Consider the following 18374-nt stretch of genomic DNA (forward strand, 5'->3'; position numbering starts at 1 on the left):
ACACACTCTCACTATCACACCACACCAGACTGACCATTCACTCTTGCCTGAATTCACTTCACAGAGTGCTTCTTGCAGAGCTGTCGCTGCTTCCAAACACGCCAGTCCACCTCATTTCTCAATTGCTGATGTTTGTGAGGGTGGAGTCGTGTTCATATTTCTTTCCCTGCCGCTACACCTGAGAGTCAGATTTCACAGTTTTTTTTTTACCTCCAACGCTTTTACGGTGACTTTTCAGTGAGTTGAATTTTGCCATCATGTCATCTGCAATTTACAGTCGTACTGTTGAAGACAAAGCTCCCATTTTCTCCTATTAAGAGCTGGAATTTAATATGGCAGAGCACCTAAATACCTTATTTACAATCCCTCTCCCCTTCTGTTTCTTTGCAGTATAGTTTCATAAGACGAGTTAAGGGGGAAACCGTTTTTATCAGGCATAGTAATCTGATGCTAGAGGTTGGTAAGAACACAACGCATGACTGGAATATGCATGCAGTTGTTTTTGATATGAAGAATCCGAACCGATCAAAGGACTGATAACAAATATATATATATAATATTATCGCTACCTGCCAGTATTTGATACGACTTTCTGGATCTCCTGTGTGGATTAATTCTTGCTGTGAGCATCCGACTTTATTATTTATTTATTTTTAAAAATAAAACAGCTCGAACTTGAATAAGACAGCATTAACCTCGAATGAGATTTGGGAGTGTTGTGCTTAACTAAACCTATGAAACTAAATCTGTGAAACTGCATGAAACCATTTATTTTCATTGAATTAAGCTGGTCTTAAATGCTCCTTTAGCATTTAAGCATAAGCTGCTACTCTCTGAGATAACAGCTGTCATGTGGGTGGATTCTTTTTCTTTTTTTTCTTTTTTGCTGTTATTTGGCAGTTTATGCAAAGATGCTGCACAGGTAGCCTCCTAAACAGGCATGTGAGCGATAAAATGTGAAAAATAAGGAAGCGCATAATGCAACTGATTCAGGTCTGCGGAAGTTTTGGATCCAGACCTTTTCAGGGCCGCATTCATGCTGTCCAACATGTATGTTTGGTAATTCATTGGACATGCAAGCTACCGCTGCGTACATGAAGCATGGCCATCGTCCCCCTCCGCGCTGCCTCCGCCCTCACCTCCCTGTTATCACGGTTGATCGGCTTACTGTAGGACAGCGAGCCGCCGACGGAGATGGTCAAGCACCAGACCAACATCAGCGAACTGAAGCGCTCCTTCCTGGAGACCGCCGGCGGCACGACGGGTCTGACAGAATGGGAGAAGAGACTCTCCTCGTCCCCTTTGCGCTCGCCCAGGGCGGACGAAGCGCCCATGATAGAGCCGCTGGAGCCGCAGGATGTAAGCCGCAGTCCACAGCTGCCTCAATGCCGGCATGCGTGTGTGTGAAGCATGACATCACCGGGGCGATTTTTTTTTTTTTTTTTTTTTTTTTTTTTTATGTGAACAGAGGCATCAGTCTCAGGATTAACAGCGCTACGAGTCAGTGGGCATTAAAGTCAATATTTATAACGGGGCTGGAGCAATATTTATTACATCGAAATGAGTCAGGAGGAGTACATTTTATATTTAAAATGGCTTTCGTGCGTATTAAAGGAGAGGATGGGTACCTGGATAGAGGAAATTGATCTGTAAAGTCTTTCTGAGCTAGTGCGCGAATAAAGTTTAATGCGCGTTTTATGCAGTGGGTGTGTTTCTATTCGTCACTCTCATCCCTTCACTATATCTCATCAGCAACTGATTATCATTAATTTGTCTAGATAATGGATTTTGAAGTCATCGTTCATAATTTGTTGTGCTCAGTGTCTTCTTTTCTTGCGATGTGCAGCATAAACTGACGGACGAATGAGCGCCACTAAAGTCTCTGAAGACGAATCGCGAATCTGTCTTAAAATGAGGAGAAGCTGATTCTCTGGAGGAACTTTAAGGATCCAGAACTGCTGTGTTTGAACACGTAGTTTCACCGGACGTGTCCGTGCTCGCGTCTGTCTGAGTGGATGTGACCTTTTTTTTTTTTCTTTATTTACTTTCCTCTGCAGACTAATGACGAGCAGCCGGCAGGAGATGAGACGAAAGAGGCGGCAGAAACTAAAGTCACTGAGGTAAACTCCTTCCTGTTAGTTTGTCATGTTTGAACATGTGTGTTTCGTGGGAATCAGTGGTTGTTTTTGCCCTTTATATCTTTCCAGCTCCAAAAGTATGTGGACACTGCACGGTGTTTGGCTCTCACTACTTCACATGCACAGTAAAAGCACCAAGTTTCTGACATTTAAATTGTTTTTTCACCACTCTGATATAAAAATATTCTTTGTTTTCCACTGCTTGAAGACTAAAAACTGTAGCGTTTTTTTGGAATTAGGATCCAATGTTATCAAGTGCAGATCTAAATTCAATTACTACCATTTACTTTCATAATGCTTTAAGAGATAAATCTGCAAGAAACTTAAGATTACCAACAAGACTACATCCAAACAGAGCACCTGGATCCATGTACCTGTGGAGCTCAGCCTGTGTGTGTCATTTCTACCTCAACTGTCTCTTGAACGTTTTTCCGCCGCGTGTCAACTGTGTGATCTGTCTAATAACTTGCATGACCCGTTTCCAATAAGCCAAGTGTCTCCCCAGGCGGCACGCTATCTGGTGAAATACGTGGCGGAAAGTATCATAACAGATGGGGCCACCTCCTCGGGGCCTCACGGCATTAGTCTGTCGACGACCATGGACGACGACGTCTTCGTGGACGGCACCCTGAGGGAGGTGGAGGAGAAAACCCCCGACTCCCAGGAGGAGGTGTCGGAGAAGTCGATGCTGAAGGTCAGCCCCGGAGCCGTGAGGCAGGAAGTGTCCCAGGCCATCAGCGACAAGAAAGGCACGCTCATTATCTTGAAGGAGGCGGAGGATCAAGCGGACACCGAGGACAAAGAGACGAGCGCTTTGGTTGAAAATGAGGAGCCTGTCGTCCCCGGAGAGCTTGAAGCTGACGAGAACGAAACGACGTCTGCCTCTAAAGAGAAAGAAACTCTTCAAGAAGACCCTTCTGCTGTTATAGAAGCCCAAACTACACCAGTCAAGATGCTGAGTCCGAAGGTGGAGATAAAAACTGATGACATGACTCAGATTAAAGGTATTGACTCTCCTAAGAAGGCCATGGCGTCATGGATTTCCGAGGAGGTGAAGACGGAGGCGTCGGAGGTCATCAGCGTGTCAGCAAAGGAAGTCGAAGAGACGGAGACTCGTGACGGGCTGAAAGAAGAAATCTTCACCGTCGAAGAAGTCCAGTCTGAGCAGTCAAAGTCCGGCCTGACTCAGATTACGCTTTCTGAATCTTCGACTACATCCTTAGCAGTGGTACCGTATGAAAACTAAAAGCAACAATTCAGTTTTGGCTTCCTCCCTTCATATCTCCACCACCACCACCACCACCTGCCGCCTACCCTCCATTGCCTTTCCTCCAGCAGCAATCAAACCAGTCTAACAACAGTGTAATCGAGCCCTCTGCATGGCTAACGATCCCTTAACACCTAGCGTTTTACTCTCACACCTGCCAAACCGCCGGTTTTATGTTGCAATCAAACCTGCTGCTTCTTTTTGAATACACCTGTGTTGGGTTTGTGTTTTGTTTTTTTTATTTTGTTGACAGTTCCAACAACTTGCCTTGCCCTCACTCCCGCAGCTGATAAAGGAAAAGAAATGTAGGCTGTGGCTGGCTCCTGTTTGTGTTCCAGCGTTTTCTGCTACGCTCCACCATTCCTTTCTTTGGGCTCCGTTATCAGCTCCCTGAAAGCGGTGACTTCACAGCCCCGTGGCTCAGTGCCAGCGCTGCAGCTTTCCCCGCCTCATCCTCTGAAATCCCCTCTGCCTCAGAAACAAGGCAGGGGGGAGGGGGGAAATTGTATGGATCAACCTGAAAAGATATTTCACTGTTCTTAAGGAACAGTTTTCAAAAGCCGATTAGCGGGAAATTTTGCTCATGGTGGATTCAGCGATCCTAAAACCGGTTTTCCGTTTGAAGTTTGGGGATTTTGTTCAACTTGTCGCAGAACTTGGCGCATTCAATAAGCTGCAGAATGGTGTTCCATACAATCATTACATTGTTATCTTTTCAGACCTTTCATTTTTCCCTCCCTCTTTGCTCTTCGTCCGGTGTTCACTGTGACTTTTGACTGTCCTCTCTTTACCGTTCTCTTTGTTCGTGTGTCCATCCATCCTTCTGTCCCATCAGTCTACGCTGGGATGGGTTTCCTCCTCTCAAAAGGTGACCACTGCTCTCTGGTCCTTATAAAACGTCTTCCAATATTATTGTATGTAATTCCGTCAGGTTGTATGCACTCAAATTGTCAAAATGCATAACCAACATCACGGTTTTTCTTTCTGTTGTCAGGTGTGATGTTAAACTCCCCTGTACTGGATTTTGTTCTTTCACAGTGATACAAAATCATCACCTAATGGTACAATTATCATTCGCAGGCATCAGCTGATCAGGAGGAGAAGGTTGCCGCGGAGACGGAGGCAGCGCCAGCCAAGTCGACAGGGCCAACGGTGAATATCCAGACTACAGAGGCTGCACAGGCCGAACCAGTGCGCCCTACAGCGGAGCTCACGGTCACAACAGTGTCAGCAGAGCCAGCGCAGGGGCAGCTAGACTGTGTCCTGGTGTCACATTTAGAAATAGGTGGCGACAGTTCAGGAGATCCAGCTGAAAAATCTGTCAACCCTGGCCCCGCGCCACCCGTGCAGTTAGAAGCAGAAATGCAGCCAGTAGCAACAAGTTCGGGGTTCGACGAGAGCGCTTTGCCGAAGTCTGCAGAAGCGAACTTAGCTGCAGAGTCTGCGGAAAAAGAGGATGCGGGTGTGGTAGGGGAGGCGTTGGTGTCGAGAGACAGAAACTATGGTTTCAGATTCACTGTTGCTCCCGTTCGCAGCAGAGATTGCACAAAAGACGAACAGCGGCCTTCGGCACAGCCGGAACGCGACGAAGAGGACGCAAAAGTGTCTTCAGAAGAGGAACTGGCAGCTTTAAACGACGCAGGGGAGGGAAAGCAGACAGAAGTCAACGGCAAGAGAGTCCAGTTCTCAGATGAGGTGCAGGTTTTTAAGGAAAAAGAGTTCCCCGCAGAGTTAGAAGAGAGCATCGAGGAAGTGGATGAAGAGGCGGAGGAGCGCTCGCCGTCGGAGGATGAGGACGAGCCAAAGCGCTTTGCAGGGATCTCAAACGGTTCGACCTTTGCCAAAGAGAAATACCACTATGCACAGACGGAGAGCTCGGAAGACGAAATAGACGAGGTGAAGGATGCCAAGGAGGGGGAGGAGGTGGAGCGCGGCAAGGCAGAAGAGGATTTGCGGGGAGAGGAAGACCGTGTTCGGGGAAAAGAGTCAGAGGGGAGAGGAGACGTTACGGCAGCGGAGGAAAAAACAGGAGCTGAAGTAGTGAAAAACCAAGAGGTGGAGCAAGAAGAGCCGGAGTCCGGCCCACGTGAAGCCGCTCGGACCGAACCGCTCGCGTCAGACGGCCCTCCCGCCCGTTCACCTGCCGCCGTGCCCCAGTCGGAGGTAACCTGCATCAGCTCCAGCGGCTCTGTAACCTCACCACCACCACCACCACCACCACCACCACCCCCCACCCCCTCCTGTTGACACGATCCGCCACCAGTAATCAATGACAAACCTCGACCAAAAGCATGGACGTGTGACTCCCCTTCCTAATTTCACAGCTTGTTGCTGCGCAGATCAGGGGACCTTTAATGTGATGTGGCGCACACACTTGATCGAAACCTTGTGATTTACATTCTTCGGTATCTCCTCCTTCACCGGATTAGGGACACTAATGCATGACTGCATGCTCGTTTAGAGATTTAAGCCCTTCAATTACCGTCTTTTGGTTTAGCGTGTTGGCATGCGGTGCTCATTTTTGTCAATTTGATTTCAATTAAAACAGCGTGGTGTTGTTTTTAAAGAGGCGATTTGGTTTCTTTGAAGTGGGGTTGAAAGACGTACCTTTCCAAAGTCACGTCCTCAGTTTGGAGAAGCAGGCAGCTGCACCGGCACGGAAACTAACCGATGTGCCGATGTGGACGGAGACAGCAACACGACATATTTTAGCCATTTCGGTGAATGCCATATTCATATTATTTTCACCGCTCTCCCCTGCCGTCAGACATCCCCGTGCAATCTGGAACTGAAGCCGTTCTGTCCATCTGTGGTGTCCTCAAAGCCACCAGACTCGATTGACAGAAACGGCTATTTTGTGAGTTGCTGGTCTGCTGCCGCCTCGATGCGTCGGCTTGTTTGTGTTATTGTGTGACGGCGGTAGTGCCTTACACGCCAGCTCGGAGTCGGACTAACGCCGAAGTCACACAAGAACGCAAACTGACTCGAGGCTGCGGCGGAACAGGAACTCCGAAGTTCTGCGAGGTAAAATTGCTGCTTTTGCCAAAAGAGTCTGGCGGAGAGCGATGTAAGCGCTTCGGTTTCCGAAAAGTTGCTGCCTCCATCCGCAGCTGTCGCGCTGCTGCCTGCTAGGTGACCTTTATCCACTACAGGTGAACTGGCTGTGGATATGTCACGCAACCCTTCATTCATACAAACTTAAACGATATCTTTAAGTGCAAAAACACGGTTAGAAGACATGACATCGAACTAAACCAGAGCGTCGACAGTTTTCAGTTCCGCTCGTCTCCCTCGGCCGTTATTTATTTGCTCCTGTTTTGTCTTTTCGTCCTCCAGAGTCCTGACACCGTGGAGGTGGCTTCCAAAGACACGCCCGTGGTCCACACGGAGACAAAAACCATCACCTATGAGGCCGCAGAGGTACATGTGTTCGTAAAGTAAATACTGTGCTGACAAACAAAACTCAGCTAAGTAGTAATGGTGTCTGATGTGTTAATTGGCAACAGTTTGCTCACAAATTATTTTAGCTTTTGCATTTGATGTTGAAGAATTCCTCTGACCCCTTGTTAAGAATAACAGATCAATCATAGATAAATTAATGAATTGAGCTTCAAGGCTACCACTGACTATATTTTAAAAAGAGCTTGATAAATCTGTTGTATTGTGTTCATCCGGAGTTTAAATACGGACCGTTTTGCTTTATCAACAGAACGACACTAACGGGGAGGCGGACCCGGGGGTGCTGCTGAGTGCTCAGACCATCACCTCGGAAACCAGCAGCACCACGACAACCACACACATCACAAAGGTCAGAGTGCACCCCATTGTCCTTTTGGCCTCTTTTGACACTTGAAGCCTCAAACATCTCCACAGCTTATGAATGTCTGAGCGTCTGAGGTGTAAACACAAACTTAAATGTCAAACCTCTTTCTGTCCAGCGTTTATACATCGTTTTATTTTGCAGTTAACAAGGGCAGACATTTTGACTTAAACAATCAGAAGGGCTGCAAGGTTATTGAATTAAATTATTAAGCTTTTAGTAGTCTGATTACTCTTTTAAATAAACAGCTTAAAAAAAAAAAAAATAAAAGGGGGGGAAAGATCAGAGTCCAAATTGGACATACCTGTTTTTCTAGCACTGTTTGTTGACTCTTGGGTTTATATTTACATAATCAATTAATCTACACATTGGTTTTTCCCGTTAATCAGTTATTTTGACCAAAAAATGTCAGCAGATTGTGAACAAAGTCCAGAATAAATTAGATCCTGGTGATATCGTGACGAATCGCAAGCACGTTCCGATTTTTATCAAACAGAATTACGAAAAACTAGAAGATATTTTTGTTTAAGAAGCTACAATTTGTGAATATAAGGTAAAAAAAAAAATAAAAAAAATAAAAAAAAAATTATGAATTACCTAAAATGGACTAATGGAGTGGATTTCAGATGTATATTCAAGCAGCCCTGGGAAGACTGGTTTTACAATAATATATATATATGAAAATACTGCGTTATAAAGCCTGAGAAATGTTTCTTTAGCCGTGTGTTTGGATTGGGATGTTGCCGTATGTTTTGCGTGCGCTGTGATTTTAAATGTGTGTTTTCTGTCGTTCAGATGGTGAAAGGAGGCGTATCAGAGACGAGAATCGAGAAGAGGATCGTCATCACAGGAGACGCAGACATCGACCATGACGAGGTCTTTTAGAGTTTTTCATTCTGTTTCTCATTTTGTTCTCTGCTATCTTCATTATTTAATTTCTTAAAGTCAGTAACTTGATTTGCACAGCAAGGTAAATAAGTGGTGACCTCCGTGATCCCCAGAGCTTTAAACTTGCACTTTGTAAAGAGTCACACGACATGGAGCATGTGACATTTACAAAACAAAAAAAAAATTACAAAACAATGCTTAACTCATGATGTGGCTTAACAAATACTGGAAGTGTGACAATATGTGACTAAAAGTGACTTCCCTGTTGGCATACTGACTTACAATCCAACATCCCCGCTCCCTCTCCGCCCCTTTCCCCGTTCTCTGTCTCCCCCTGGTGATCCCTCCTGGCACTGCACTCCCTTACATAGGCTCTGGCTCAGGCCATAAAGGAGGCTAAAGAACAGCATCCTGACATGTCAGTGACCAAAGTAGTGGTACATAAAGAGACAGAGATCACGCCAGAGGAGGGTGAGGACTGACCCAGGTAAGACAATGAGAGCCCAGTCCTGGTCCCGGCCCTGTCCGGTTTTAGTCTGGTCTGATGTTTTAATTTGGTCGGACTTGGCTTTTTTTTTTAATTTTTTTAATTTTTTTAATTTTTTTTTTTTTTTTTTTTTTAGCTGGTCTCCATTCTCGGGCATGCTGCTTTCCCATCAGCACTTCCTCTCGCTGGTACAGATAGCCCTGCTTCTGTAGCACTTGCAGCTTAATGCATCATGCTGTTGTCATTCCAGCTCCACTTCGCCCTGAAGGGGAACGGACTGCTGGTGCGAGTGTGCACACAGAGCAGATATTATAGCCTCAGCTCGTAATGACAAGGCTTAAAAAACCTTTACAGTAATGCTTGCCGGGCCCTCTCACGCAATGTCTTGTAATCTGGCTGCAACACTCCCCCCTGCTGGAAAGAAACACAGTCCATTTTTTTATTAGAGAGCTGAAGTGTTTTGCGGCAAATTAAACACAGACTTTGTTCCTTTAAAAAGTTCGCAATACCGATCTTTACAATTTTTCTAAATAAGAAAAGGTTTTTTTGGTTGGTTTTTTTTCTGAACATTTCTTAAGTAAATAAGCCGGAAAAAAAAGCTTTGAAAGGGTGACCTCATTTGGTGCAGGATTCTGTAAAAAAAAAAAAAAAGTCCTACATTGTTGTGTCCGCTTTGTGGAGCCTCACAGAGGGAGACTTACATTGATGAGCGATTAAATACCGGCTGAACCGGCTTCTGCTTCTCAGCTCTGAGCCTGCGACTGCAAACGCACCCGCGTGGACTGAAATCTGATCTTGATTGCACACAGACGTGCTTCAGCCCGTGTTCAAGTCCGTTCTTACTAGAAAACGTATCCGCATTTACCGAAGAACTCCTTTTGTTTTCACTTATAGCACTTGCAAGCAAAAATACATTTAAAAAAAAAAAAATCAATTTGTGCTGTTTTGCGTGAATAAAAACCGGATTAAAATAAGTCTGCAGCACTGAGCAATGTGCATAAAAAATAATACCCGATAACATGTGTAAGGAATTGCAAAAGTGTCAAACTTTCCTTCCTAATGTAACACAATAACAACAACAACAACAACAACAACAAACGTCGAAAGTTGCCGTTCATCCCCGAGACGTAAAAAAAAAACTGTGTTTCTGGGACACTTGCCACGAGTAGTGACATACTTCTCCTTTCTGAGTGGGGGAGAAAAAAAACAAAAAACCCCAACAACAAACAAACAGCTCCTCGTGTTTCCTCAAAACTTCGCAAACGCAGCCATTTGTGTCTCAACTTGTGCGCTGTCAGTATCGTGAGGGTTTTGTCAGGTGTGGAGCTGCATGAGGGAACTTCTCATTCCATTCTGTCGCAGCATGTCGTTAGAACTTCTTCCTCTTCAGACTTTTTTTTTTTCTTCTTCTTCTTCTTCTTCTTCTTCTCCTTTTCTCCCCCCCCCCCCCCCTTCCCCTCTCTCCCACCGTCTCTGGAAACCGGTGTGCTTTACCGTAATTTCACCTTCTGGCCCCGGGGCTTGTTATTTCATTAGCTTCTCGCTGAAACGATCCCAAGGCGCAGGGTTTGGGATGAGCGAGCGTGCATGCGTGTACTTGCGTGACTCACCAGATGGGAATGCTCGGCTTTGTTTCTGCGGCCTTGCCCTCTGTCCCTCTCTGTGTGTGTGTGTGTGTGTGTGTGTGTGTGTGTGTGTGTGTGCGCGCGCGCCTCTAATATCTGTGTCATAGAGCGGCTGTGTTTGAATAGCACTGTCAACACAATACTAAAGCTTTTTTTCTCCGGCGTCGCGAGTGTTTGTCTCTCTGCCGCTCGCGGGTGCTCTCGGCGTCCTCGTTGCCGGGAAAGCCCGTTTGAAGCGATCCACTCCTTCCTCCGAGAACGCACGTACGCCGAGGCGTCGGGCCCGGGGCCCGGGGGGGGGGGCTTCGGCCGAAGCCTCTTTTTGAAATGAGAATGCGTCCCCCCCTTTACGAGTCGTCTCCGTTTCGCCGTCCTTTAATTCGACGGACATTTCCGGCGACCGTGCCGTCGTCCCGCCGGCGTCTCGGGGTCGTTTTCTCAGTCTCCTGATGTGCCGTTTTCAGTCGTGTCGTGAACGATGAGCACCGCCGGCGTTTTTTTCTTAGAAATTCGATTTAGAAATTGCCATTTCTCTTTGTTTTGAAATATAAAAAGACATAAATATCTTTTCAGGATGTTTTGTGTTAAATACAATCTTTCATTTTAACTTAAGAATCGGGGGGGGCGGAGGGGGGGGGGGTGTTTATATCATTCTTTCAATATTACCACGACAAAATATACAACCAATTCTTTTATCCTCTTTGTATCCTTAAATCATATTGTTCTGACTCAAAACACAGTATAAACAAGTCCTTCCCTTGACTTGAATAGCTTTAGCTAGTTTGTGTTTGACGTTTACACTTTCATCCATTAACGCAACTTCCAGTTTAGTATTTATAATCTTTGAGTGCTGCAGAGTGGCTTTAATTCCTCATTGAGACCCAATTTAGAAATCCGTATCGCCATCTTCTCGCAGAGCAGATTTTTCCAAATCTTCTGCTGTCCGCGAAGGAAATGCCGCCGGAAACTTTTGCTGAATAAAGTTTGACGTGCCGGAGAAGAGTCCTCCGATTCCGTCTCGTTCTGATGGACTAAAATGACCTCGGGGAGTCTCCGGTTGGACTGTAGCTGGGATAGATTCTGGGGACGGCACTATTTGAAAAAAAAAAAAAGTCTTTCGCCCGGCGTGCATCCGCGTTTGCGTTTTGGTAGCTCAGCAAGCCCGCCTTGTGTTTTTCTGTGACCTCACCCGTACTCAGGCTCATTTCCAGTCTTTTTGCACTGTGAGCTTCAGGACGTCCTAACTTCTGACCCCTCTGCTCCTCCAGGACTAACACTGAGGGCTGTTTTCTGTTCAACCTCCCAGAATCCAACATCCACAACTCCACACGCGACGTCGGGACTCTCAGAAGACTAGAAAGGCTCCTACTCTCCAAATGCCGCAGCTTTGCCGCTAGTCGCTACCATCACCTGCAAAATTAATAAAAGCATTTTGCATGAGAAGGACGCAAATGTTGCATTGTCCAAACCAATGGCAAGATTATACTGAAAACCGAATGATTTTCACAACTGGTTCTTAATCCATCTGCACGCCGAATCCCCGTGTGCAGCAAGCAAACCTTTTTGCTTTCACTGCCTTATGACATTGATGCATTTTTATGATTATTGAGAATAATTATTGTAGCAACGTTTTATTTATGAAATAAAGCCATCACTCCAGAAACTTAAAATCGCTGTAGGCTGTGTATGTTAGAGAGCATAGACTATTTAACCTTGCAGTAGAAGTGCCGACCTCATTTGCAAGCGAGCGTTGCCTGATTCCCTCAAACAACACAATGATTATGATTATTTTTTATTTGTTTTTGCCATCAGGTATGCCACTTCAGAAATCACTGCAGCTCAGTACTGTACATATCGAAAGCTTTCCTAGGAAAATAGCAAATTATCTTTCACGGTTGAATTTTGTCACGTCTACTTGAATTGCATTTTCCTTTTTTATTCTAATTTCAGTGTTTGTTTTTTTTATTGTTTCCCCATCGTTCGATCGCACCTCTGCAACATTTTCGAGGTCTGTTCCGGCAAAAAGCCCAAGGAATCAAGATTTCTGTGAAAAGAACTCGATTTTTACGTGCCTGCGCAGGCTTTGAATGTTTTCCGGGGTAGAAGATCGGCCGCAGCACAAGTCCCAGGTTTATGTGACTGTGAGGCGAAGGGCTCAGACTGCCGAGCGCTGCCCAAACTAAATGCAAAGCCCTCCCCCCCAAAACACACACACACACACACACACACACACACACCATCTTGAACATTTCAGCTGTATGTCTCCCATATCCGTTCAAATGTATCTGAATAAGTGAGTATTGTTCGTGTACAGCCATGTTTTCCTCAAAACGGTGAAATAAAAGTGGCGAACGCATTTCTTTTTAATTTGCTGTTTTCTTCTAAAAATAATAAAAAATGACCACAGTACTGAAACTTGAGTCGACAGTGAACCCAGTGATTTTTTTTTTTTTTTCTTACTTAAAAACACAGATTTCCAAATATCAAACAGTGTAATTACTCAATGACAACTGAAGGGTGTGGCTCATTTAGAAAGATACCACGTGAAGCTTTTAAATGGAGATTAGCAGCAAATACCATCAAATTGTTTCACGTGATACACTCTAAAATTCATTCGGGCTTATAATTTATTTTTATTTTGTTTTTCGAAATGAAATCTGATAGATTTGAGTTTTAAATTTTAAAATTAGAAATACATTTTTTTTTTTTTTATTTAAAAAAATCTGTCCATTATTTATGAAAGGAAAAGCTCTAAACAGTTAATTGACCTGTTAAAGGAAAAACCCGCGGTCCAATTCAGACACGGATTTTTTATAGCCAGGAGTAATTATGCTGATGAACAGACGGAGGCTTCCGAAGCCCCGCCCCGCTGGATTCGTGCGAAGAGTGACAGAAAGTGAGAGGTCTCACTCTGTCTCTGTTGCTGGACGTCATCCAGCCAACACGGAAAGAGCAGAGTAGTTTGCAAGAAAAACTTCACAAGTCATTTCTGTATTTGTTTATGTCATTACTGCCCAGTTTTTGATCTTAAAAAAAAAAAAAAAGTAAAACTAGATCTGTTTCATTTGTGCAATTTTACACTGTGTGCGCCATACATGTAATTCCAATGATAAAAAATAATGACAATATAGAAAATCTATTATCTCGTTCGGCCGCATGTTTAAGTAGTTTTAGCTGAAGCTGAAGGGAAGCAATCATTTCTCATGTAATCCAATTAAAGTGAAAATAATCTTTTCTGAAGAGCCTTAAAAATTCTAAAAAATCTGTTCAATTTGATTTATACAATTTTGATCTAAAAGTCTTATTTGTGATTATGTAAATTCCGGGATGATGCTTGTTGGAAAACTTGTATGCGGTACTGACACTGTGTAGTTAAATGTAACCTCCGTAGTTCTTCAGTAAAAAGTGAAAAAAAAATGTTATATGCGGGTTCTTTAAATGCTCAAATCTTTCCACTCTTATTTGTTTTTCCAAGTGTGTTTGATTTATGGAGCTGAAGTTTGTTCGCTTTGACTCGTTGAACTGTTTCAGATTGAATTTTGGGATGTTTTTTCAAGTGAAAAAAATGTGCAAGCAGTTAACAGTTATAATCATTGATTATTATTTTTTTTTTTAATCTATAATCATATATGTTTCCCCGGACACGCAGTTTAGCTCGGGAAATGGATCTGTATTGATACTGCAAATAATGTGTAACATACAACCGAGCCCTGCTGTGTGAGGTGAAATATGTTGTCTTAATTTCCTTCTTAACTTTGATGACAAAATGTGTCCGGATACCTTGATTTATTTATTTATTTATTTATTTATTTAAACAAATGCAAGAAAACTCCCAACTTTCGAACCAGACCTCGAGGAAGAGAAACGGCAGCTCCCAAAAACCCCACGGAGTGACTCCTCCCCGCTCAGTGAACAGACGATCTCGTCGGAGTACCCGCTCCGGTGCTGTAGGTGGCGGCCGAGCGGTGCCGCATTTCCTGTGGAGCCGCACAGTCACAACAAGAGGAGGAAGAGGAAAAACGACAGCTCTGGATCGTCGTCGACTGCCTTGCGTGACAACACAGGGATCGCGTTCAGGCTTCGGGTATTAACATTTTTCCTTTTTTTTTGAATTCTCGCTTTCGTCTCGTCGGACGGCGTCGGGAAGGTCGCGCGGTGTGTGCGTGTTTTTTTTTGGAGGGGGTTTCTCTCGCCGCGCGTCTTCGCCTGCTTCCCCGCCGTCTTCCCCCCGCGGTGCGTGAACTGAGTTTTAAGACACCAGAAAACATGCCCGTGGAGGCTTTGCTGACCAAAATGGCTGGGCGCAGTGAAATGTGAAATTTTTCTTCCTGAGGTTATCCTTCCTGCACGCCGCGCGACCGTCACGCGAACGCTGCGGCGAAATCGCGTCGCTGCAGCAAAGAAAAGTGCGTCAGTTAGTTTGTGTTGCTGGTTGTATTTTTTTTGGTAGTTTTGCTGCTGCTGCTTGCTGCTTGCATCGCTTGTCGGGCCTGTCGGGGGGGTTTTTGCTTTTTTTTTCCTTCAGGATTTCTTTTTGCATGATTGATTTGGCCACTTGTTTTCACTCTGACGTGTCGTTTACTTAAGAAACGCGCTTTTTGGTCGCAACTTTCTCCTCGTTAATTGTTTGTAAAAAAAAAAAAAAAAAATTTAAAAAAAAGTGTGTTGCATACTCCGCGTGTATTTATTCTTTTGCAAGAAGCGTGCAAATAGAGCTCCACCCCTCAGCTGTGCAGCCGCGTTTTGTTGTGGAAGCTGACAGTTTGCTGTTGTTTTTTTTTTGTTGTACTCCACCCTCCCTCCACCCTCCCCTCCCCTCCACCCCCCCCCCCATCTCTCAGGTTGCTCCTATTTGACCTGCAGCATGTCTGATTTACTGAGATATATCGACTATGACCACAAAGCCACCTTTCTGAAGATGCTCAACCAGCAGAGGATGGAAGGTGAGCACTGTGACGTGGTGGTGGTGGTGGAAAACATAGAGTTCAGGGCTCACCGCTGCGTCCTGGCGGCCTGCAGCAACTACTTCAAAAAGCTCTTTAAGAAGCAGAGCGACGAGGACAACTCCATCGTGGAGTTGGACTTCATCCGCTCCGACATCTTTGAGGAGGTGTTGAATTACATGTACACGGCCAGGCTGGCGGTGAGGAAGAAGGACATCAACATGATGATGTCGTCGGGTCAAATCCTGGGCATCAACTTCCTGGATAACCTGTGCACTCAGAAACGCGAGCTGACCAACATGAAGACCCGGGAAAACCAGGCGCCGGGGGACCACGGGATGAGGGCCCAGGACGCCATCTTGAAGGAGCTGGCCATGGAGGAGGTGAGGAAGAACAGCTTCTACGACCAGGGGATGGACAGCATGGGGCCCGGCGGCTCCCACGTCTCCCAGCCGCACAACTACAACACCAACATGAGCAAGGACCCTCACGGCCACAGCTGGGGCTCCTCCTCGTCCAGCGACATGAAGCTGGAGTACCTGCTGTACGGCCACCGCGACCACGGCTCCTGCCAGAGCGCGGGGGCCAAGCCCATGGACCACAACGCCAAAAAGGAGCGGCTGCTCACCGCCAACCGCCCCTACGGCTGCGAGCACTGCCCCAAAGCCTTCACCACCGCCGCCCACCTCAAGGAGCACCTGAAGATCCACTCCGGCTTCAAGCCGCACCGCTGCGTGGTGTGCGGCAAGGCCTTCATCAGGGGCCCCGACCTGAAGCGGCACGAGAGGGTCCACAGCAACGAGAGGCCCTTCGCGTGCCAAATGTGCGAAAAGGCCTTCAAGCACAAGTCCCACCTGAAAGACCACGAGCGGCAGCACCGGGGCGAGCGGCCCTTCAACTGCGGCTCGTGCGACAAAGCCTTCATCAAAGCGTCGGATCTGAAGCGCCACTGGAACACCATGCACAGCGGCAACCCCCGCAGACAGATGTCCCTGTCCCCCGCCGCGTCCCAGCACGGCCAGGCAGAGGCCGCCGACCAGAGAGACTGGAAAATGGAGACCGGGCCACATTCGCACAACTCTGGGGACTGTTGAGCCTACAAACACACACACACACACACACACACACACGTACGTACTGACACACACACACACACTCTAAAACATGTATACACACTTGACACAACCACAACCCTGTGACAGACATCACACGGACAGAGAGCGGAGTGAGTAACGAGAGATCATAGCATGTTCATAAGACTGTGGGGATGTATTATTATTCTAAAGAGTTATGTCAAAACGATGTTTCCTTTCCACCTGTAAAATCATGTAAATGTTTAGTTCACTCTACTATACATATATTTTTCACAAAAGCATCGTTGCTATCTAGACCGAGGGTTCTCATAACATTATTCTCTTTTACTTTAATGGGATATGTAACATTTAAATGTTTGTTTAACATTTCAGTCCCTCCAGCAATTCACCGAGGTTGTTTTTTTTTTCCACCTTTTTTTTTTTTTTTTTTTTTGTAATTGTAGCGTTTAATAAAACAAACAAAAAAAAAACACGTTATTGTGCCGTAGCGTTCCTCCAAAAGTACGATGGAAATTGCAGACGCGAATAAAAAAAAATAATAAAGTCAGGAATTGGCAAAAATTTCCAAGACGTGCAAAAAAACAAAAACAAATTACCTTTTCTTTTTTTGTTTTTTACTACTAAGTAAAAAAGAAAGAATCCTATGTAATCCCTCTCTGTGATAATAAGCATACAGCTGGAAAAACTTTAGTTATCATTTTCTTCTTTTTTTTTCTCAACCATCACGGGCTTGAAAAGTACAAATATAATTCAAATTGACCAAACAAACTCACTGAAATTGTAAAAAAAAAAAAAAACATAAGCTCCATCTTCTGTAAAAAAAAAAAAAAAAGTCCTTTTTAAGGTTTTTATTAATACAAATTCAACACACGATGTTTATGCCTTCAGTAGACTTTCTACTGAATACCTTTTAGTGCAAAAAAAAAAAAAAAAAAGAAATTGCGTGAATTTAGTAAAGATTTCAAGCTACTGCCCAAATGGCGGGAGATCGGCCGACCTTGCGTTACTATGTTGTGATTTCCTGGAGGGACTGACGTTTTATTACTGGATTTTATGGCTATAAAAGAGAGAAGCAGAGTTTGGGGGGAGGGGGGGGCGAGGGACGGGAGGAGGTGGGGGCGGGGGGGGGGTGGGGTTGTGGGGCGGGAGGGGGAGAAAAAGATATTTCTGCATAACATTTGTTGAATTGAGTATATTCATGTGGATGTTTTTAATGGATGTGTTTAGTTGTATTGATTGATATTACACTGTAAGAGTAAGAGTCACCATTTTGCATTTGACGCAGATGATACCAAAGTCTTGGACGTTCGACGGATGGTCTGCCGAGGCCGTCCTGCCCAAGCAACCGGCCAACTAGATTTACTGTTATACAGTATAACTGTCATCCAGCTATCAACAGTTAATGATAGATGTCTGTATATACTGTAGCTTAGTTTGTTGCACAATTAGAGTACACAATAATGAATTATGCACATATAACATTGTCCTACTCCTACACTTTGACAATAAACACCATTTGCTGTGTTTTATTTATTTTTCTAAAGTTTGTTTTTTTGAGGAACGGGACTGAGCGTGCTCAGAATTTTTATTTTTTTATTTTTTATTTTTTTTTTGTTATTGATCCGTGATGGTTGCCGTGCAAAACTCAGGTCTGAAACATTAGATACGAGCGACGTCCAACGTTTGTAACGGGATATTATAGGCAGTCAGAGATGTAAGTACCGGCCTCCGTCGCTGTCCATTGGTGATGATTTTGGTTTCTTATGGCCGCAGGTTAAAAGCGAGTAGTAATATTCTGGAAATACTGAATCGCAAAAGAGAAAAGTTCTAAATACACTGTTTAGCAAAAGATTTTGTCCCATTCAAAGCAAAAAAAATAATAATAACTCGTTCCTTCGGCGTTTTAGCGCGTTGAGTCCAAATGTGTTTTCGGAATCTGTGTCCGTGTTGGCCGACTGTTGCTGGACAGAAAGAGGGACGTACCCGAGGACAAGTGTCGGTCAAAATCACACGCGAGTACGTTCTAGAAGTGAGTTTTATAAGTATTTTTAATGTAACAGCCTCGTGTATGAATAAGTCATTTACACTCTGTCCCTTAAAAAATGTGCCAGA

At 44.8% G+C, this 18374-nt stretch overlaps 2 protein-coding genes across 13 annotated transcripts in view; both read left to right on the top strand.

Annotated features, from left to right (window-relative positions):
* Nucleotides 1-12645, top strand: part of epb41l3b (erythrocyte membrane protein band 4.1-like 3b) — a 52627-nt gene extending 39982 nt beyond the window's left edge. For 6 of the 11 annotated variants that reach the window (XM_069157894.1, XM_069157895.1, XM_069157896.1 and 3 more), the window contains 10 exons: nt 1174-1359; nt 2058-2120; nt 2644-3366; nt 4241-4273; nt 4486-4557; nt 6742-6825; nt 7115-7213; nt 8021-8101; nt 8485-8600; nt 11494-12645. In XM_069157894.1, the coding sequence (XP_069013995.1) occupies nt 1174-1359; nt 2058-2120; nt 2644-3366; nt 4241-4273; nt 4486-4557; nt 6742-6825; nt 7115-7213; nt 8021-8101; nt 8485-8595 (1452 nt within the window). In that variant the 3' untranslated portion in view covers nt 8596-8600; nt 11494-12645. Of the gene's footprint in view, nt 1-390; nt 457-1173; nt 1360-2057; nt 2121-2643; nt 3367-4240; nt 4274-4485; nt 4558-6741; nt 6826-7114; nt 7214-8020; nt 8102-8484; nt 8601-11493 lie in introns of all 11 variants that reach the window. The other 5 variants (XM_069157898.1, XM_069157904.1, XM_069157905.1 and 2 more) reach the window with 3 other exon arrangements.
* A 1544-nt stretch (nt 12646-14189) lies between these two features.
* Nucleotides 14190-17345, top strand: LOC138203188 (zinc finger and BTB domain-containing protein 14-like). 2 transcript variants are annotated; one of them, XM_069157908.1, is made up of 2 exons: nt 14190-14631; nt 15067-17345. In XM_069157908.1, the coding sequence occupies exon 2, from the start codon at nt 15090-15092 to the stop codon at nt 16260-16262; it is 1173 nt and encodes a 390-aa protein (XP_069014009.1). In that variant the 5' UTR covers nt 14190-14631; nt 15067-15089; the 3' UTR covers nt 16263-17345. The 2 variants fall into 2 exon arrangements, with proteins under 2 accessions (XP_069014009.1, XP_069014008.1); XM_069157907.1 differs by having other exon boundaries at nt 14191-14309.
* Nucleotides 17346-18374: the final 1029 nt, after the last annotated feature.

The sequence above is a fragment of the Embiotoca jacksoni genome, unplaced genomic scaffold (assembly GCF_022577435.1).
Source record: "Embiotoca jacksoni isolate LCO1_2020_lvr unplaced genomic scaffold, fEmbJac1.0.p SCAF_22, whole genome shotgun sequence".
In the NCBI taxonomy this organism is placed as follows: domain Eukaryota; kingdom Metazoa; phylum Chordata; class Actinopteri; family Embiotocidae; genus Embiotoca; species Embiotoca jacksoni.